Below are 22,141 nucleotides of genomic sequence, written 5' to 3'. Positions count from 1 at the left end.
CATGTCGCAGGAGCCAACATGAAAGTACAGACGCGCTGGGGGAAACAGACAGTTTTCCAGGCTGGGAGAGACAATAACACCCTACTCTCGGTATGTCCTAATAATTCTTGCTTCAGCATTGCAAGCGATATCCAAGTCTTCTCATATTTCTCTAATATTGCCCAAGTGTCTCTCTCTCTCTCTCTCTCTCTCTCTCTCTCTCTCTCTCTCTCACCATCCCTCTCCTCGAGCTTTTAACATTTCAAATATAATGCTGTAGTCGCTTATCTGGACCCTCCACCCAAGAACTACAATACCCAGAGTGCACAAGTTTCCATTTCCTCTTTCTACAGCGGTAATGCCTGACTTGATTTCATTTCTACGAGCAATAGTCACATGACATGTTTCCTGTCAAGATGGCGGATAGTCTCCCTTCGGAGTTTGATGTGATCGTAATAGGGACGGGTATGTGTGGCCCTGATATTCCCCGGACAACGTGTAGGAAGTCTGTCTTCTGCCTACTTTTACTGTCAGTGGCGAGGGCTGGCGAGAAATGACAGGGGTCAAGCATGTGAGGGGAGAATGGAAGGGAAGTGAAGTAGTCTGGAGTCAGCGCGCGGGACGTGGCAGATCCAGGGAGGGGCTTAGACCCACGGTACTTAGCGCCATTTGGGTAGGGGTCTATCTGGTCGATGCTGATTGCTGAGGTTGGTTGATGCGGTGATTCCTGTTAATTTCCTTAGAGGGAGGTGGGTTTGCAGTGTCATGAGAATGGAGGATCGGGATTTTATCAGTGGAGACGCCTTTGGCATGACGTTATGAGTCCCTTTTTGTTGATTTCAAGGTGATATCCCCCCATCATTTTGTCTCGCCATTTCGTAGGATCTTTTCATACATTTATGTGCTCCTAGGATACAGTACAACTCGGGTTCAGCTTAATCCTCAGTTTAACAAGAAAGTTACTCAGTTGTTGCCCATGTGCGTTATTACTTCATTACGGAAAGGAAACGGATTCTTTTATTGTGTTGAGACGCGTAGAGAATTGTATTTTGTTGAGGTAGCCATTATCCCTGCTTTATGGTGCTGAAGGAAAGCATCTTGCTTTCTATCACCCACCTATCCTCCCACAACTAAATGTGCTGAGAACCAGCGCCTGAGTTCCAGTTCAGGTGTGTGACCTTATCTTCCCCTTGTTTTTCCATCGCTTGTGCCCGTGTTTTGGATGGAGCAAGAAACCCCCATGCAATTTCTAGTTGACAGATTTAACATACAACACATGGCAGTAGACGTTTGGCAGCAATTGGGATTTTGTTTTTCGTAACAGTGTAAGGGATGAATTTTAGATGGAATGAAATAGGTTGTTTGATGGGGTTTTCTCCCGTCAGTAATATGTGGTAGGCCCGAGAGGCTCTGGTGGATGGGACCCTGTCCATTGTGATAATGAATTCAGTTCGTTGTCTTCTCAAACATTAGGGGCAACCATGTTTCCAGAGAAGGAGTAAAAATAATAGTTACCTGTTTTCGAATGCTAATAATTTCCTAATTGGTGTGCAAGCACTTTACAAGACGGAGGTAATCTTCATAACCTTGTTAAAGTACATATTCTCTGCATTTTATAGAAGAAGAAAAGGGGGCTTGAAAGGTTGTGATTTGCTCAGGATCACACAGCTGGTAAGTTTCCAAGGCCCATCCCATCCCAGGAGAATCAGTTGTTCTGACCCTCAGAGTTGACCCATATTAGAAATAATTGAGAAAACTTGCTTTTAGACCTTGCCTGGCCATTAACCAGTAGTGTGAATTGCTTAACTTGAGGGAACCAGGCATTTAACCTCTCTGAGTCTTAGTTTCTTTGTTTTTGAATATAGGGAGGGTAAACTAGATAACCTTTATGATGTTATCGAACCAAAAATACCTCGATAATTGTTACCAGTCTGAAAATAACTCCATGACTGCAGATAACCTGGTTGTAGCTGCTATGAATAGATGTTGGATGAAAGCTGGAAAGAGCCAAGTGACTATTCATTTTCTTCTTTCATTTTAGAATAGTTGTTGAATACTATATTCCTCACTTTCTTTTTTGTTACCTAGGAATTGAGGCATTTAAAAAATTTTTTTAAATAAGATTTTTTTTCTGGTCTGGATTCAAATTTTAATTGAAAAGTGTCGCCGGGCTCGGTGGCTCAGCCTGTAATCCCGCGCCTTTGGGAGGCTGAGGTGAGTGGGTTGCCTGAGCCCGCGGGTTCGAGACCCGCCTGGGCGGCGAGACCTCATCTCTACAATAAATCAAAAAATCAGCCGGGCGTGGTAGCGCATGCCTGTAATTCTGGCTACTCGGAAGGCTGAGGCGGAAGGATTGTTGGAGTTCAGCAGGTCCAGGCTGAGGTGGCCGGGAGCGGCCACTGTACTCCAGTCTGGGCGACAGGGTGAGACTCTAACTCAAAAAAAAAAAAAAAAAAAAAAAAAAGAAAGAAAAGTGTCCATTCTACTTATTAAATGCTGCTAGTTCTTTTAATAAATATTTTGCCTTCTGGTATAGTTCAGTATATAGAATACATCCATCCTGTTGAATTTTGTTAGGGTAGAGATAGGAAGATACAATGAGTGATCCAGAAACTTGCATCAGGAGACATTTCTTGTATTTGGAAAAAAGATTCATTTTAGACTTATCATCGTGAATGTAATGTTATTTTTCAAGTATGGGAAGAAATTGTTTGAAGCTAATCTTAAAAGGTTTTTTTATTGCTTAATGATTACACATTCTAGGCTTTATCAAGCACATTGCTGAAATTTATGATATGAAACCTTGTTTTTAGGTGTGTTAAACATAGAAAAATTGAATAAAAGAATCATTTCCCAAATAAATGATTCCAACAATTCCAATCACTACTTAATTGGAATTATTTTCCATGTGTTTGGAACATTTGTCTAGTGAAAAAGTTTGCTTAAAGTAGCCTTTAAGGTTTGTTTGCTTTATTAAATATATCACACTGAGTAAATCATAGAAAAGGCAGTGTCCCATTAATAACTTTACTAATAAAATCAGAAATAATCATGCATGTATCAGAAACATGAAGAAATAGGCTATTAGATGTACTTTTTCTTTTAACTCATTTAATTATAGTTAAAATCTCATTAAGGGACAATTGCTTCATTAAGTAGAATAATGTGAGGATAATATTGTATAATCTCTTTGATTTTACCAATTTGTATTTCTTCTCATTTTCTGTAACACAAGTTGGAAACTTTTCCTTGGTATCATATTTTCAGCCGAGCATGGTGGCTCATGCCTATAAGCCCATCACTTTGGGTGGTTGAAGTGGGAGGGTTGCTTGAGGCCAGGAGTCACCAGCCTGGACAACATGAGACTCCCGTCTCTAATATACAAATAAATAAATGTAAAAAGATATTTTCAAGAGATTGTGGGAAAAATAAAATTTTACATATATTTTCTTACTTAAGGTTACTTCTTTCTGATCAGAAAATACAGAAAATATCTCTTGAACATTTAGAGGCAGAGGAATAAGATAAAGTATTTGAACTGGAAAAAATAAAAGAAAATGGAATAAAGAAGGAGGACCAACTGGAGTCTCAAAGAAGAGGACAAAAATGGATTTAAATGATGTGTCTAAAAAGTGGTCTTCTGCGTGTTATTTGAACTCTTTAGTGTAGTGACAAATTACTTATTCTCAGGAACTTTTTGGGCTTCCTGGCAGTCATATCTCCAAAGCTGTTCTTAAGACATTTGAAGCTTTTCATAGCATTCTTCTTCTTTTTATTTAATTTTATTTTAAAGATGTAGAGTACAATTCAGGATTAGGTATACAAGTGGTCATCGTACAGGTAAAGTTTGGGCCTACCTTTGGTTCCCATTTTGCCTGGTTTGAGATCAGGTACTGTTATTAACATTATGTGCCAACCTCTCCCCATCCCCCCTGCAGTTTCCGGCTACTGCTAATTCCTTTTTTATACTACTGTTCAGGGTCCGCTTATGAGTGAGAACATATGGTACTCAGTTCTTTGTTTCTGTGATAAATCACTGAATATTATAGAATCTAAATCCATCCAAGTTGCTGCAAAGCCCATAATTTTTTTCTTCTTTATGGCTGTGTAATATCCCATCATGTATATGTACCACATTTTTTTTTTATCCAGTTCAGTTTCAGTGAACAGCACAGTTCCATGTTTTTTGCTCTTCTTTCTGAAGACCATATGGAGACTCACTCTTTTTTTTTTTTCTTGAGACAGGATTATGCTGTTTTGCACAGGCTAGAGTCCAGTGATGCAATCATACATCACTGCAACCTCGAACTCCTGGGCTCAAGAAAGCTCCTGACTCAGCCTCCTAAGTAGCTGGGACTACAGGCATGTGCCATCACACCCAGCTAATTTAAAAAAAAAATTTTGTTGTCGGGTATGGTGTTTCACACCTGTAATCCTAGCACTTTGGGAGGTAGAGGTGAGAAGATTATCTGAGCCCAGGGATTTGAGACCAGCCTGGGCAACTTGGTGAGACCTCATCTCTACAATAAATCAAAAAATTAGCTGGGCATGGTGGTATACACCTGTGCTTCAGCTACTTGGAAGGCTGAGGTGAAAGCATTGCCTGAGCCCAGCAGGTCGAGGCTGCAGTGGCTGTTAACGTGCCACTGCACTCCAGCCTGAGTGACAGAGTGAGACGCCTCCAAAAATGTAAATAAAAACAAAAATTTTTTTGTAAAGATGAGGTCTCAATGTGTTGCCCAGGGTGGTTTCAAACTCCTGGTCTTAAGTGATCCTCTTGCCTTAGCCTCTCAAAGCCCTCACACCTGGCCTCTTTCCTATTTTTTTGTTTTGTTTTGTTTGTTTTTGAGTTGGAGTCTTACTCTGTAGCTCAGGCTGGAGTGCAGTGGCATGATCACGGCTCACTGCAGCCTTGACCTCCTGAGTAGCTGAAACCACAGACATGTGCTACCACACTCAGCTAACTTTTTGTATAGGCAGAGTCTTGCCATGTTGCCTAGGTTGGTTTCGAATGACTAGGCTCAAGCAAAATCCTCCTGCCTTGCCCTCTCAAAGTGCAGGGATTACAGGTGTGAGCCACCGCACCTAGCCATCCCTTTCTATTTTGAAGCACACCAAATACATTATCATTTGGAGTTCTTCCCCTAAGATGGGCTATAAAGTAGACTAGTTCATTTTTTTTTCCTTCAGAGGATAAACACATAGACACTTTTTGATTTAAGAATTTTATTATTAAAGAGTATGGAGAAAGAGAAGGTATAACAAAAATAACAAATGTGGGGGAAATTACTTTGCTAGATAGTGCTCAGCATCATACAATAATATGTGGCAACGTGATATTTGGTAATTACATGACCCTCCTATTGTGTGACTTTGGGCAAATTACAGAATTTCTTGGGACATCAGTTTGCTTATCTGCAAAGAGAGAGATTTGAATTACGTGATCTCTAAGGTAGGAATCTACCACTCCAAAATTACTATTGTACATGCCTAATTATGGCACTGTGTCCTTGAGAAAAAACTAAATTCTGTATAGTTTTTTTAAAGAAAGCAAAGCAGGGTGTAATATACTGTGGAATTTTTTTCTATCAAAATGGCTGAGTAAAACTTTTCTTCAAAATAATAAGCTGCTTTTTTCAGGTAAGATCACATAGGTAGTGCAGTCCCATTCCTTGAAGTTGGTGAATTTAAACATTAAGGTAGTTAACCTTGACTGGCAGCTCATTGACTATAGTGTTTATGGTGGTAGTGGAATATCTTCACTTTTCTAAACCTTGGGGGATAGTAATGTTGAAGAAGATGTTGTGAAAACTAATACTTACCAAATATCTGTTTGTGCCAGACTCAACACAAGTGATTTCCCATGTATTTCATTTAATCCTCTCCCAGGATATCTAGATGTGGTTCTTGCATCACAGGATTCCTATATATTCCCCCTTAACCCCATATTTCTAAAACGCATGCACTGGCTGGGCTCACGCCTGTAATCTCAGCACTTTGGGAGGTTGAGATAAGAGGGGCACTTGAGGCCAGGAGCTGAAGACCAGCCTGACCAACATAGTGCGAACTCCAACTTAAAAAAACAAAAAAGCATGCATTTATTATCTAAAGTGTTTTTTGTTTTAATTACAAGATGCCATCTATTTGTGAATCATGAATTTAATTCCAGCATTTAAAAATGTTCTAGTGTATCTGAATACATGTACTAAGTATAAATGTTTTATATATATATTTGGGAGGCGGGCTTCTTTGTACTTTGACATGCATGTATCTCATTTGAGCAGAACTGTGTAATGTTTGACAGCATGGCTCTGGAATCAGGCACCCTGGGCTGAAATCTTAGCTTTGCCTCTTATACCATCTTAGACATGTTCCTTAATCACCTTAAGCATCAATTTTCTTGTTTCTAAGTAGGATAAACTTCACAAAGTTGTGCTGAGGATTCAATGAAATAATTCCTATAAAATGCTTAGTAGGTGCTCAGAAAAGACAGTTGATTTTTATGGTCCATAAGACCATACTGAGGTGCTTTTTATTTCCACTATTATTTCTTGAATGCTTTTCATGAAGGGCTCATGATTTCTATGGAGAGTGGTGGAACAGTTCTGGTGTCTGATTCATCCTCTTCCTCTTATTGACTGCTTAATGGGAAAGACCTTTATGTGACTATTACCACTATTTCATTTCTTTTTTTTTTGAGTTGGAGTCTCACTCTGTCACCCAGACTGGGGAGCAGTGGCCACTCCCGGCCCCCGCAGCCTCGACCTGCTGGGCTCTGGCGATCCTTCTGCCTCAGCCTTCCAAGTAGCTGGAACTGCAGGCGCACACTACCACGCCCGGCTAATTTTTTGATCTATTGTAGAGATGTGGTCTCGCCAAGTTACCCAAGCGGGTCTCAAACCTGTGGGCTCAGGCAATCCACTCACCTCAGCTTCCCAAAGGCGCGGCACTATTTCTATCTGATAGATTACAGGTGTTTTTTGAGTTGGAGTCTCACTCTGTCGCCCAGACTGGAGTGCAGTGGCCCTCCTGGCCACCGCAGCCTCGACCTGCTTTGTACTTTTCAGGCATGTATTGATGGAAAAGTATGTCTTTTCTGCTCCCAATGCCCAGAAAAGTAAGGAGAGTTATCTAACTCTGGAGAAGATTCTCTGGGAGATGCTTACGCTTCTCTGTAAATCATACGTTTGAGCCAGTCCCTCAGAGAGAGCCGCATCTGTTACCACAGTTCCCTCTGCAGCATCATTTTCATCTCCCATGCTTCATGTCATTTTCTTATTTCCTCCAGTGTTCTCATGGCGTTTTTGATAACTCAAGCTACAGCAATTAAAATCAAAGACGGCTGCTTACCATCACATTCTCATGTTTAACATAAAATCCCAATGCACAGAAACAATTATAACTCCATATAATTGACCTGTTAACTTCTGCTAAATCATCTGCTATTCAGTTTCAGTGCAGTCATTTAACTGAAAAGTTAGACTGTGCCTGCTTTTTGTAATAGGTTTAAAAGTAAAATATACTAAAAATCACTGTCAGTGCCTATTTTGTAATGTATAGTATAGACAGATTGGGAACATTTAATTGTGGCCAACCAACTAGGGATACTTTGAAAGGTTGACTTATTATCTTTTTCTTTTTTAATAATTTCATTATAGGTCAGTGTAAATAGAAATGATAATTTATCATAGGTATTGTTTTATCAGAGCATGATTATGAGAGCTAGCATGTTATTACATTGAGGCTGGTTTCTAATTTTTTAATTTTTTTTTTAACAGATTGCAAATAGGAGAGGATACCAGGGGCAGCTTAGCCAGTGTGGTGCTTAATGAATTTTTTTTTTTTTTTTGAGTTGGAGTCTCACTCTGTCACCCGGGCTGGAGTGTAGTGGCATACTCATGGCCACCCTAGCGACGACCTGCTGGGCGCCAGCGATCCTTCCACCTCAGCCTTCCAAGTAGCCGGACTAATTTTTTGATTTATTGTAAAGACAGGGTCTCACCATGTTGCCCGGGCTGGTCTCGAACCCACAGGCTCAGGTAAATCCACTCGTCTCGGCCTCCCAAAGTACTGGGATTACAGGCTGAGCCACTGAGCCCAGCCAATGTATTTTATCTCATGTTAGATATTACTAAAAGCTGAAGTTGCTAATGTCATATTACTTGTCTGATTTTGTTTTTAACACATTTTTAAAAGTACTCACATCTATGTTTTCTTGGAGTAGTATTCTCACATGTCTTTTTTGTTCAGGCCCGTGTTTTCATTTTGTTATAATGGTTCTTAGTTTAATAGTGGTTTTAATCATTTTATATTGATTTGAAATATTTTGCATCATATTTCTGTGATCCAAATTTGCACGTTTGTTAAACTCCTTTTTTAATATATGGATTTGAAATTATTGTCCTGGAAAAGTTTACACAAGCTAAAGTATAGGGAAACAAGGTTTTATACACAGTTATCAGGCATATTAGAAAGATGCTGGGCTGTGAGTTTTAATCCGTATCTTTTATAAACTGTTAACTTTGGCACGAGCTATTGTAAACAAAATAGATGACAATTAGGGAGTTAATTTTCATACCCACAACACACTGTCAAACAAATACATGAATAATATTTTCTAGCATTTGTTATACGTGAAGCACTGTGCTAAGCCCTTAAAATGCATTATCTTACTTGATTCTCACAATAAAACTGTCTGTGGTAGATACTATATCATATCCATTTTACAGATGTGGAGACTGAGGCTTAGCTAAGTTTGACCTAGGTCAAACAGTTAAGACTGAGGTTGCTCTGGCTAAAGCTGAGGTATTAGATTGAGCTTGTTGGATTCTTCCAAGTGAAAAAAATAAACTGTCAATATTAGATTAGTTTGCCTTAGGTTGGTGGTTGGCAGTTGTTTGATTTCGGAGAGTTACTGTTGTTGACATTAAAATCCTGATACCAACAATAACCTCATGATGTCAGCTTCTCATTCCTGGCAGCATCATGACATCCGTGTTAGCTTGCAAACCTTTTTTTAAATTTTTTTTTTTTTTTTTTGATGAAGGTGAACAGAATGACCTGGTTGTGTTTACCTTTTAAAACTGAAGAAAGAATTACAACAACTAAAGCATTGGCAAGAAATGGGATCAGAGACTACATTCACATTTTAAGATATAATTTGTTTCAGTAGGAATTCTTTATTGATTCCAAGAATATATATAATTTCCCTCTGAAATATTTGTACATGCTTTGGAGTTTGCCATGTTGTGCTCTTTTTAGTGTTCTTCCCTTGCAAATTAAATTTTCAAGATCAAGTGTGGGACTCATTGTTCATACTTGAGTAAAAGTTTATGAAGCTTTTCTCTTTTGGTTCACTATTCTTTTGATTCCTACAGTCTTTAACAGTTGTCAGGACTTAATAATGGATACATCATACATCTTAATTGACAGAATGGATATCGTAATATCTTTTTTCTCCATGGTCCTGCTCATTAAAAAAGTAATAATTAACACTTCTATACATCTATTTCCAGACCTTTTCTCTCTTTGTGTGTATAGATGTGTGTGTGTGCTTTTATTTATAAAAATGTTTCAAAAATGTTATTTTGAAACCTGATGTTTTTCACTTCACAGTAACATCCTTCCATGTCAACCAAGTGTTCTTCCTCAGCATCCTTTTTTGTTGCTGTTGCTGTTTTTTTTTTTTTTTTTTTTAAAGACAGGATCTCACTCTGCTACCCAAGCTGGAGTACAGTGGCACCATCATGGCTCACTTCAGTCTGGACTTCCTGGGCTCAGGTGATCCTTCCGTCTCAGCATCTTGAATAGCTAGTCTAGCTAGTTATTTTTGTTTTGTTTTATTTTATAGAGATGAGGTCTTGCTATGTTGCCTAGGCTGGTCTCTAACTCCTGGGTTCAAGCAATCCTCCCACTTCGGCATCCCAGAGTGCTGGAATTACAGGCGTGAGCTATCATGCTTGGCCTTTCTGTCCTTTTAAAAAACTTTTTATTTGAAGATATTTGTAGACTCACTTGTAGTGTAAGAAATAATATAGGAAGATCCTATATCATTCACCTGGTTTTCCCCAATGGTAAGCGCCATCTTGCATAACTATGGCACTAGCAGAAAATAGACCGTATCTGCTGATCTTACTCAGATTTCATCAGTTTTACATGTACTTGTGTGTATTGGTTTGCATTTAGTTCTCTGTATTTTTATCACATATGTAGACTTGTGTGAATACCACCACAGTCAAGATAGAGAATGCAGAACTATTTCATTATAAGGATCTCTAATGGTACTTTTTTCTTTTTTTTTTTTTTGAGTTGGTTGAATCAGAGTCTCACTCTGTCACCCAGGATGGAGTGCAGTGGCACGATCATGTCTTACTCTAGTCGTGACCTTCTGGGCTCAGGTGATCCTCCTGTCTCAGCCTCCTGAGTAGCTAGGACTACAAATGAGTGCCACCACACCTGACTAATTCTTTGATATTTCTGTAGAGATGAGGTTTTGCTATGTGGCCCAGGCTAGAGGTATCTTTTTATAGCTACAGGCTCCTCCTTCCTTTCCCCATTGCTAAGCCTGGGCAACCCCTAATCTGTTCTTCATCTCTATAAAATTTGTCATTTCAAAAATTTTATTAATTGTCATTTCAAAAATTTTATTAGATGTCATTTAAAAATCTGTGGTAAATATTTATATAGATGTCCTGTCATTTATTTAAACAATTGACTTGTTGGACATTTAGACTTTTCACTTTTATAAATGAATAATGTGATATATACATTGTGTTCAAATCTTTTGTACATATATAATTATTTCCTTGGGATTAGATACCTATGCCTATAATTTTTGGATTGAGTTTTTAGAGGGTGGTCTGGTAATATTTCTAATTTGTACTGATGAGTTGCTTTAAGTAAGCTCCTCAATCTATAATCTTACCAGCTAAGTATGAGATTGCTTATTTTTCTATATTCTTTCAACATTGACTACGAATATCTTATTTTTAATTACTGTCAACTTGATAGACAAATAATATTATTTTTTGTTTGAATTCACATTTTTAAGATTATAAGTTAGATTGAGTATTGAACTAATATGTATTTGGGTCATTTATCTTTCCTTGGTAAATTGCTTTAACCCATTTTTCCATTGAGTCATTCATTTTTTAAATCAATATGTGATGATTCTTTACACACTAGAGACCTTAATTCTTTGTCACATATGCTTTCTAAGTTTGCCTTCTATTTTTATGGTGTGAAAATTTATAATTTTTATGTTGTTAAATCTATCAACCATTATGATTTCTGACTTTGGCGATATGCATAGAAAGCCCTTCTTCCACAAAGATTAAATAAGTATTAAACTTTTATTTCAATATTCCATTTTTTAACATTTAAATTTTAATTCACTTGAAATTTATGATGTTGTAGAGTATGAGATTTCCTTCTCCTAAATTGTTAGCTAGTTATTCCAGTACAATTAAGCTAGTAATCTATTCTTATGCCACCAAATTGAACTGCTTCCTTTGTTTTTAAAAAATGATTCATTGTTGAACTTTTTCTTCTGCCAGTAATCTGAGAGCCTCTTTCAGTGTAGTCTGTTTTAAAGTGGGAAGTATGAAATGGGAGTAGAGTGGGTCATCTGATCCATAGGCAAATAAATGGTCACTTTCCTTCTTTGAAACTTTAAAAATCATAAAAATAATATAACATTTGAATATTATATATTATAGCATATACTCTTAAAAAGTAGCAAACTAGAAGAAAAGGAAAACAGTAGAAGTATTTGCAACTCATAACAAAGGACTAATTACATATAAAAAGTTTCTTCAAATTTCTGTGAAAAACATCATGATCTCTATAGATAAATAAGCAGAGAATGTAAATAGACAAGAAACAGGAGAACATACAATTAGTAAGTTGCTGGAAAACATTTTTTCCTTAAATAGTCAAATGAAAGATTCATAACTAATTGCTAACAAATTTGTTTTCAGTTGGTATGCTGATGATGTTGTATATTGGGACACTTTGGCTAAGTAATATGACTGTACTGAGTTGTAAATATGTTCACTTCCTGAGACTCAGTAACTTCAGGTCTGAGAATTCTAAAGAAATCATTCAGTAGAAGTAAAAAGCTACAAGAATGACAATATTCATTTAAAGATCCCACATATATCAAAGGAGTCTGGCTGATTGGCTGGCTGGTGATGTATACAGTCTTAAAATGTGGCCCAGGATCTGGTCCACAGATTTCTTTTTTATTATAAAATATCATATCTATAAATGAAATATATATATTCCAATGAACAATAATAAAATATATGCCCATATATGTATGACACAGCTTAAGAAAAAAGTATTGCCAAAACATTATCAGTACCTAAAGAGCTCCCTTGTGTGCCCACCATCATTCCTTTCCTGAAGGTGTAACCATTATGCTGAATTGTATTAGCTGTTCTCATGTGTTTTGTAAAGTGGTTTTATCACGTGTCTTTCTAAACAATATATTCTTTTTGACCCTTGTCTAACTTTCAGAATTCTATAGTATGTATTTTTTGTGTGACCTGGTTTTGTTAATCAGTATCAGGCTTGTTAGATTCATCCATATAGATGCTTATAGCTGATTACCTCCCCCCCAGCACACACACACACACACATACACACTCTGTCTCTCTCACTAATTTTTTTTTTTTTTTTTTGAGTTGGAGTCTCACCCTGTCGCCCAGGCTGGAGTGCAGTGGCATGTTCACGGTCACCACAGTGTCGACCTACTGAGCTCTGACGATACTTCCACCTCAGCCTTCCAAGGAGCCGGAACTACAGGCGTGCGCTACCATGCCTGGCTAATTTTTTTTTGATTTATTGTAGAGACGAGGTCTCGCCAGGTTGCCTGGACTGGTCTTGAACCCAGGGACTCAGGCAATCCACTCGCCTCAGCCTCCCAAAGTGCTGGGATTACAGGGTGAGCCACCAGGCCTGGCCTCTCTCTCACTATTATATAATATTCTAGATTTGCAAATCTTCACTAGGTTATGTCATTTTATCAAAGTGAATCTATTAACTTGCCTTTTGGTATTTGCTACCCACAGGGAATACATAATGTCATAAATACACACGTTCATGCCAAAAGATTATGCTTTACATACTGTTGTGCAAATTTTTTCAGTTAACAATTCACTTTCCATCCATTATAGTACCTTTTTTCCTCATCTAGTACGCAGCCCATATTTACTTTTGCCCAACTCCCTGCTCTTGTAACCTTAACAGCTGATATGTACAAATTTGTGCCCAATTCAGTATCATGCATTGCATCTGACCTGTCTTTTTTTTTTTAATGAAGCATGTTGAAGAGACTGGGTTAGTGACCCCACAGAGTGTTCTGCCTTTAGATTTGGGATGCTTTCTTCCTTGTATTTATATAATTATTTACCTTATTTCTCTATTCTGTGTTTTTCCTATAAATTGATAGTTGTATCAACTTGATGAATCCAATGTTAACATTTTTGACTAGAATACATTTTAGGAAATGTGAATGCTATATTGGAGAGTACCAGAAGACACATAATAATCTGGTTGACCTACCACGAGCATTGCTAAATTGACCCTGTATTAGGGTGATAGCAATCTGATGTCCTGATTATATGAATATGTTTTTCCTTGTGTATAGAAAATAAGCTGTGTATTGTTAATTTAGCACTCTACAGATATTCAGTTTGATTTCAATCACATAATTTTTTTAGCATTAGTTGGTAATTATTGTATAAATAAGTGTTTTCAGCTAGGCGCAGTGGCTCACACCTGTAATCCGGTGGCTCACACCTGTAATCCCAGCACTTGGGGAGTTGGAGGCAAGAAGATTGCTTAAGCTCAGGAGCTCGAGACCAACCTGAGCAACATGGTGAGACCTTGACTCTACAATAAATTAAAAAAATTAGCTGGGTGTGGTAGTACACGCCTGTGGTTCCAAATACTTGGAAGACTGAGGCGAAAGTATCACCTGAGCCTAGCAGGTCAAGGTTGCGGTGGCTGTGAGCATGGCACTGCACTCCAGCCTGGGTGACAGAGTGAGACTGCAACTAAAAGAAAAAGTGTTTTTTATTAGGACTTGCAAAAAAAAAATGTTTTTCTAGTTCTTTGATTTCTTCTATGTTTGTTAGCTACTACGGAATGTGTTTTTTAATTTATAAAGGAGACCATTGTAGCATTATTGATGTCTACCAGTTAGAGGACTCACTTTCTAGAATCAGGTCATTTAGGAAACATAATTAATTGCAAGGTTACTTGGTGGGAATGGACAGAGAGATATCCTGAAGCAGTATAGTATTTAACAATACAGATTAGATTTAAATCGTTTAGGTTCCAATCTTAACTTTACCATTTACTGGATATGTGCCTTTGGGCAAATTACTTAACCTCTTTTTGTTTCAGTTTCCACATCCTCTCCTGTCATATGTATACATATGGACAAAGACTGGAACATAATGGAAAAATGAAAACATTTTTTGTTGGAGATCAGGTTATGGGTGTTTTAAATATTTTCTTTAGCAGTACATCATATTTATAATTTGAGACTATATGAAAAAGAAAAGTAACTGTCATGCTGCTTGTTAAGTATTTCAAATTTTAAAATGTCAACACTGAAAAGTGATTCATGAACCTTTTGCATTAATTTTGATTTATCCTTCTCGAAATAATGTTTTTGGTTTTTTTTTTTTTGAGTTGGAGTCTCACTCTGTCGCCCAGACTAGAGTGCAGTTGACGCTCCCAGCCACTGCAGCCTTGACCTGCTGGGCTCCGGCGATCCTTCCGCCTCAGCCTTCCAAGTAGCTGGAACTACAGGCACGTGCTACCACGCCCAGCTAATTTTTTGATTAATTGTAGAGATGAGGTCTTGCCTGCCCAGGCGGGTCTCGAACCCGCGGGCTCAGGCAATCCGCTCACCTCAGCCTCCCAAAGGCACGGGATTACAGGCTGAACCACCGAGCTCGGCTAAAATAATGTTTAAGAAATTCTGGATGCAATACATTTTTATCTGTACATCTTGATAGCGCTAAAATGTAGACATAAGATAGATATAAACATTCGATACAGAATTTAAGATAGGAATCAACAAAACTACTTGAACCTGGGTTGAAATTCAGTTTCTGCCTAATTTTGTGATTTTTTTTTTTTTGAGTGGCTGCAACGAGTTAAGTATGTGTCTCACCTTGGCACTGCTCAGTCTAGTCAGTTCTGTACCTAATGTTGTTTATGCTCTGTTTACGATAATGCAAGTCTCCACATAGGGTTGCTTAAGTAGTAAAATAAAGGATGTGACTCTCTAAAAGCTTATTGTATTCACAAGTTTTTCCTTGCCAGTAATTTTATTTTTTCCTGAAAAGAAGTTATTCTTTACAAAAGCTGTCACAGTAAATTTTCTAGTTCTGTGTGATTTTCTTTCCATTTTAGTCTTCACTGGTTATAAATAACACATGAAATGACTTTCAAGGTAGAAAGCAGGAATCCATTTTGAAATGTTCTATAAAATAAGAAGTGATTTATGGTTTCATATGATTTGGGCTGAAAGTACTAGGGCTTTGCCAGGTCATCAAAGTCCTGTCAGGGGAATCTATTATTTATTGTTCGATATTCTGGGAGTCGTGTAAGTACTTTATTTTATGTTTATCTTGTGTAGATATAGTATTAGGAAAAATCAATTCCAGATACTAATACAGTTTTAAGAATATATCATGGAGAACTAACTAACCTAAATTTTATAGTTGTAAGTGATGAGGGTCAGCGTTAAGGATTTGGATTAAAGGGGGATTTTGAAAAACAAATGAGTAATGATTTCGTTCCTGTAAAATATTTTAGTGAGATTCTTGAAAATATTAACTTTATACATTTTTTGGTCCTGATTTTAACCTAGTTCCTTCATTTAATAATGAAATATCTCCATTTCATCGGGACAGGTTTGGAAAAACTTCAGAAAGCTGGATCCATATGTATTGATATATGATCATATAACATTCCATTACAAGTGTTATGAAATACTAATTTAATACCCAATATTTACTTGTTTTTCATAAAAATGACTTGCCAAAGTTGTTGGCTTTCATAATTATATTTCCTCTTTGATTGCTGCCTTGCTAATGAATTTAATAATATAATTAATGTGAAATGTTAAAATGATAGTAAAGGTTTGATGAACTTCAATAATGTACATAAAGAAAAGGCTATTGAACTTTTATAAAAATGATTTTAAGTTACCAGATCTTTGAAGATAACTTAAATAGTAAGCAAGTGACATCCTTTTTTTCATTCAAATCACTAATGTTATTGAAAGGGTAGGAAGAGGAGGGAAGATAATCAACATTTAATTGATGTCAGTGACATGCCAGAAAGCACTGTGTGTAGTGTTTGATGTCATTTTGTATTTATTTTTCCCTTCATCCATCTGAAATTTATTATTAACCCCATTTTAGAGTTGAAAATACTTTACTTGTATATTTGTGCTCATCCATTTTACAGAATGTTTCCAGTAGAACGCTGTGTGATTTGACCCTGATCTAGGTTATTTGTTTCTAACTCATACCTGGCTTTTATACTTATAATGTATAAAGTTATAATTGTATACTTGTAATGCATAGTTCATTTTAAGCCTATATATGTTTCATATAAATGCCCTTCGAGAATATTGTATGAATTTGAGTAATGATTCAGGAGTTCACTTTTTTACATGTTAGAAGAAGGGTTATTTTGAAATTAAGCAAGGGTTTAAGTGCCATTAAAGTTGAGCTTAGAAATATTAATTTAAGTAAAACAAGCAGTCATTTTACTTACTTTACTAGTTAGCAATAAAACCAAAAAGTTTAAGTATGTTAACTTTTCTTAAATAAGGATTTTAAAAAACTCTGTAATTTAAAAAACTCCAATTTTATCTAAGTTTATCCTCTGTGCTACGACAAGAAGGTTTTTTTGTTTGTTTCTGAAAAACTGATTTGACTATGCTGTTCTGGCTGAAATCCTTTCAGGACTCCCTGTTATTTAGAGGTTCAGGTTCAGTCTACAGTTTGGCTTTAGCCACTCTTGTTTTTTTTTTAAACAAAAATTTTGTTTTATGGTGGTAAGAACACTTAACATGAGATCTGCCCTCCTAACAATTTATTTAGAGACAGAGTTTTGCTTTGTCACCCAGCCTGGAGTGCAGTGGCATGATCATGGCTCACTGCAACCTCAAACCCCTGGGCTCAAGTGATCCTCCCTCCTCAGCCTCTTGAGTAAGCTAGGCTTACACTACCATACCTGGCTAATTTTTTTATTTTTGTAGATACAGAGTCTGTTTCCCAGGTTGGTCTCAAATTTCTGGCCTCAAGCATTCCTCCCACCTTGGCCCCCCAAAGCACTAGGATTACAGGTGTGAGCCACTGCACCCAGCTTAACATATTTTTAAGTGTACAACACAGTATTGTTAACTATAGGTACAATGTTGTACAACAGATCTCTAAAAATTATTTATCTTGTATAATTGATATTTTATTCTTGTTGATTAGTAACTTCCTATTTCCCTCTCCTACAAACCCATAGCACCCAAAATTCCACTCTTTGATTCTGTGTTTTTGCCCATTTTAGATACCTTGTATAGGTGGAACTATACAATAATTGTTTTTCTGTGGCCAGCTTTATGTTCATTGTGGCAATATTCTCGAGATGTGAGAACAACCTAAATGTCCATTGACAGAGGAATGGATAAAGAAAAGATGGCATATCCATATAATGGAATATTACTCAGTTATTAAAAAAAACAGTAATGAAGTACTAATCCATGCTACAACATGGGTGACCCTTGAAAACATTACACTAAGTCAAATAGGCCAGTCTAATCATTCTCTTTTTAAGCATCACCCTTTGGTTCTCTCTTTCTTTACCCTTTTTCAGGAATTCTTCATTCCAGTTTCCTTTTTCCTTCTACATTCTTCAGTTTGCATTGTTATAGATGTTGAAGATCCAGCTAGGGTTCTTGTTCTTCAGATCTTTCCATGACGTCCCTCTACAGAGGGAGTGTTTCTTTCCATTGTTTTTCTATAATAGTTTTAAATACACTTATTATTTTCATTTCTTTAAATTCTTGTTCTTTAGACTTTGAACTCTATTAGGCTAGCAATTGCCTTAATCTTTGTTCCTTACCACTACCACAGTCTGCTCTATCCCTCCCTTTGTTACTCCTTTCCCCATTTTCTCTTTCTCTCTTTTGTTTTTTCCTCAGCAAATATCCACAGATAATCTACTAAGTGCCTCCTGTGTTCCAGAAACTGTTTATTGAATGGGTGGGAAGAAATATGAAATCTTGGCCAGAAAGACATTGCTAACTTTGTTATTAGTTTATTGTTTTAATCATTCTAGGCATGAAGATAATAGACCCTTGCTATTTAACATTGGAACAACCTATCAATTTCACAAACATTTGGTGATGTCTGGATGAAATATTAGAGGAAAAACACAAATGATAGTCATTTTGTTTTTATGTAATTTGAACTCAAATCATGTTCAATATTGAAATCCATTCTTGGCTCTGCTTTGTCAACAGAGACTTGACTTGCAACATTGTTGATAACAGCCATGGAAATAACCACATGCACACCTGCCTAGCCAAAGTAACAGCTATTTTGGACCAAATAAAGAAGAGTAATCTTATTATTGTTCACCATTGGAGTTGGCATCTGGTGAATATAGATATATGTTTAGAATAGTGTAGATGGAAATGCAGTGCTTCTAAAATATCTTTCTGAAGGATAACGAGTAGACAGTGTTCATAGCAACTGAATGGTCCTGGGAGGTAGGGGGTGATTTCCCATTGTTGGATGAGGAAACAAAGGCTCAGAGAAGTCAAGTGATTTTTCCAAGGTTGCACAGATAGTGAAGCAGCAAAAGTAAGATTCAAGCTAGATCTTTCTTATGGAGACCATGCCTATTTCATTATGTTGCTGTACTGCCCTTAAATCTTTATTCTCAAACTTGTATCCACATTGACGATGGTGAATTACCATGGTAATTTGAATTGGAGATGTGGAATTACTGAATTATTTGATATTTGGCAAGTTATTTAACCTTTCTGAATTCATTTCCTCCATGGATAATACTGCCTGCCTCCCAATAATAAATGAGGTGATGTGTGAAAATGTGGTATGAAACCTTATACTAATGTTTGGTGGTATTATTAATGCTGCAGTCATTACGTTTGAGAGCATTAATGTGTAATGTGCTAATTCTGCTGCATGAATGTTTCTTTGCTGTTGTCCTTTTAACTAAACTGCTTATCAACTACTAAAGTACCATAATGACTGTACTTCATTAACAAGGAAAGTTATTTAAGTGTAGACCTAAATATTTTCAGGTCAGACTCTTCAGATTTATATAATATAATTTATCTGAAGAACTAAGTATGCTTAGCCATTTAAAACTTTATTCTATTTCTCTCTGCTCTAAACATTTATATTTTTTTCTTGAGTTATATCTAAAGTTAAGGTTGAAACTTTATGATGGCTTATTCTCAATAACTGATATTTAATGGTTATATTTAGTACATTTGGTCAGAACTTCTTTTTTTGAATCACGTTATATGCCCACAAATTGTTCAGCACTGGAAAGCTAGTTCCTCTGTGAAGGCAGCTGGATCTTGTGTTTAGTGTAATTTTGAACTAGAGATTAACTATATCAGTTGTTTCCATATGCATAATGTTTTTTTGTATAAAGAAGATCGCTTTCTTTTTTCTTGAAATCCTTGCCTAAGGAATGGTCTGTTTCTTTTCTACTAGGCAAAAATGTAGGAGGATCAGAATGTTTCATCATATGGGAGAGTTAGTAGTAGCACTATAGAATAAACTTTTAAAACATACTTTAATTGTATGACTGACATAAGAATATTTACTAGCCTCTCTTGAAATGGTGGATCTTATGACAAAAAGTTGTGGAAGAATCTTGAACTTACAATATAGGATATTAACTATCAAATGTAACTGAAAACCTGAATTTCTTTTTAATATAAAAGCATTATCTTTGGCAGTTTTTAATTTTTTGTTGGTACTGGTAGTAGAAATATATATATATATATATATATATATATCCTTGTATGATAATCAACTTTGATTCCAAAATATAATGTTTTCTTTTCAAACTGCTGTACTGACCTAAAAGCAAAATAATATATCTTGTGAATGGTCTCTTTTTAAAACTAACTGACATATTTCTTTAAAAAAGTGTTTGGGCCAGGCACGGTGGCTCAAGTCTGTAATCCCAGCACTTTGGGAGGCCGAGGCAAGAGGATTGCCTGAGCCAGCGGGTTGGAGACCAGCCTGGGCAACATGGTGAGACCTTGTTTTTACAATAAGTCAAAAAAAATTAGCCAGGCATGGTAGCACACACCTGTGGTTCCGGCTACTTGGAAGGCTGAAGTGGAAGGATCGCTAGAGCCCGGAGGTCGGCGCTGGGGTGGCCATGAGTGTACCACTGCACTCCAGCCTGGGTGATAGAGTGAGACTCCAACTCAAAAAAAAAAAAAAAACAATAGAGTATGCGATTTTCCCTCAAAAGCATTGTGGCTTTGGAGTTAGATCTGGGTTCAAATTTCAACTCTAGAACATTTTTTTCTTTTTCTTTCTTTTTTTTTTTTTTTTGAGTTGGAGTCTCACTCTGTCGCCCAAACTGGAGTGCTGTGGCCGCTCCTGGCCACCGCAGCCTCGACCTGCTGGGCTCCGGCAATCCTTCCGCCTCAGCCTTCCAAGTAGCCGGAATTACAGGCATGCGCTACCACGCCCGGCTGATTTTTTGATTTATTGTAGAGATGCGGTCTCGCTGCCGAGGCGGGTCTCGAACCCGCGGGCTCAGGCAATCCACTCACCTGAGCCTCCCAAAGGCGCGGGATTACAGGCTGAGCCACCGAGCCCGGCTACATTTTGTTTTTTTAAGCATTGGGCTACAAGTTAACATATTTGTGCCCCAGGTTCTTTCTCATATGTATACAGTTTCTTATTTCTTATTGTACTTGGGAGGATCAGATGAGGTAGTGTGTGAACATGGTTCCTAAATGAACAATATGAATATGTTTACAATAGCTCATTTATGGTTATTTGCAGAGAAAAAAGAATTGAAGAACTTGATTTTTTCCTTGCTGGTAAGCAGAATTGTTTTTAATATCTCTTCCACATAATAAAATTTTCAGTATTAGTGATATATGTTTAAGAAACATAACACTATAATTAATTTAAGCTATAATTTTGAATACAAGACTGGAGCTCTTGTTAAACTATACAAAAATGACATGAATCAAATATGTCATGTAAACTATATGCATGTACTTCTACATTCTCAATGATATAGATGTGTATTTTTATAGGTTTGCCTGAATCCATCTTTGCGGCTGCATGTTCAAGAATTGGCCAGAGGGTTCTGCATGTTGATTCGTAAGTTTATTAAGGTAGCATTTAATGCTTCCTAAATGTCTCTATACAAGATGAAAATTTAAATAAGTACATATATATATATATATCTGTACATGTGTATGTATATATCTATATCATATATAAATTTAAGTTAGAAAAACAATTGGAATAATTTAGTTTTTACCAATTATGTATTTACTATATAATATACAGATTTTTACTATTGTGATGTTTCCTTTAAGAATAAACCAAATGCATTGTAATTTTATTTTTCTTGTGAGTTGTTTGGTTTTTTAAATAATAAGTAATTCTCTAAGAGGCTTAGAAACTTCATGCCTTCTCTTTTTCTTATATATGTGTGTGAGTGTATACAACCTATATATGCTGTCATATTTGGTTTGTATTGGATTGTTGTAAAAATAAGCCAGTAAATTTTGAGCATGGTTTCTTAAAAATTCGTCAAAATTTAAGCTTAGAAAAATCTTCACTAGGAAAAATATCTAGAATTATATTCCCCACACTTTTTTTCTGTTAAATGTGTTGATAAAAAAGAAGTTGATAGAAAACTCAAGTTTAAGATAAAGCTTAATTTTGGCTGGGCATGATGGCTGATGCCTGCAGTCCTAACATTTTGGGAGATCGAGGTAGGGGGAATCACTTCAGGCCAGGAGTTTGAGACCATCCTGGGCAACATGGTGCTACCCCATTTCTACCGAAACTTTAAAAAATTAGCTGGACATAGTGGTGCATGCCTCTAGTCC

The 22,141-nt window shown here is 36.7% G+C and overlaps 1 protein-coding gene across 1 annotated transcript in view; it reads left to right on the top strand.

Annotated features, from left to right (window-relative positions):
• Positions 1 to 363: 363 nt before the first annotated feature.
• The window catches only part of LOC103263809 (rab proteins geranylgeranyltransferase component A 1), a gene marked incomplete at its 3' end in the record, with an annotated part of 182,040 nt that continues 160,262 nt past the window's right edge, over positions 364 to 22,141 (top strand). The window contains exons 1-2 of the mRNA XM_008061466.1: positions 364 to 444; positions 21,335 to 21,401. Of these exons, the coding sequence (XP_008059657.1) occupies positions 381 to 444; positions 21,335 to 21,401 (131 nt within the window). The remainder of the gene's footprint in view (positions 445 to 21,334; positions 21,402 to 22,141) is intronic.

Source organism: Carlito syrichta, unplaced genomic scaffold (assembly GCF_000164805.1).
Source record: "Carlito syrichta isolate Samal-C Ts95f unplaced genomic scaffold, Tarsius_syrichta-2.0.1 Scaffold305277, whole genome shotgun sequence".
NCBI classification, from domain to species: Eukaryota; Metazoa; Chordata; class Mammalia; order Primates; family Tarsiidae; genus Carlito; species Carlito syrichta.
The sequence above is the reverse complement of the archived record's forward strand: the minus strand, read 5'-3'. Positions and strand labels throughout refer to the sequence as shown.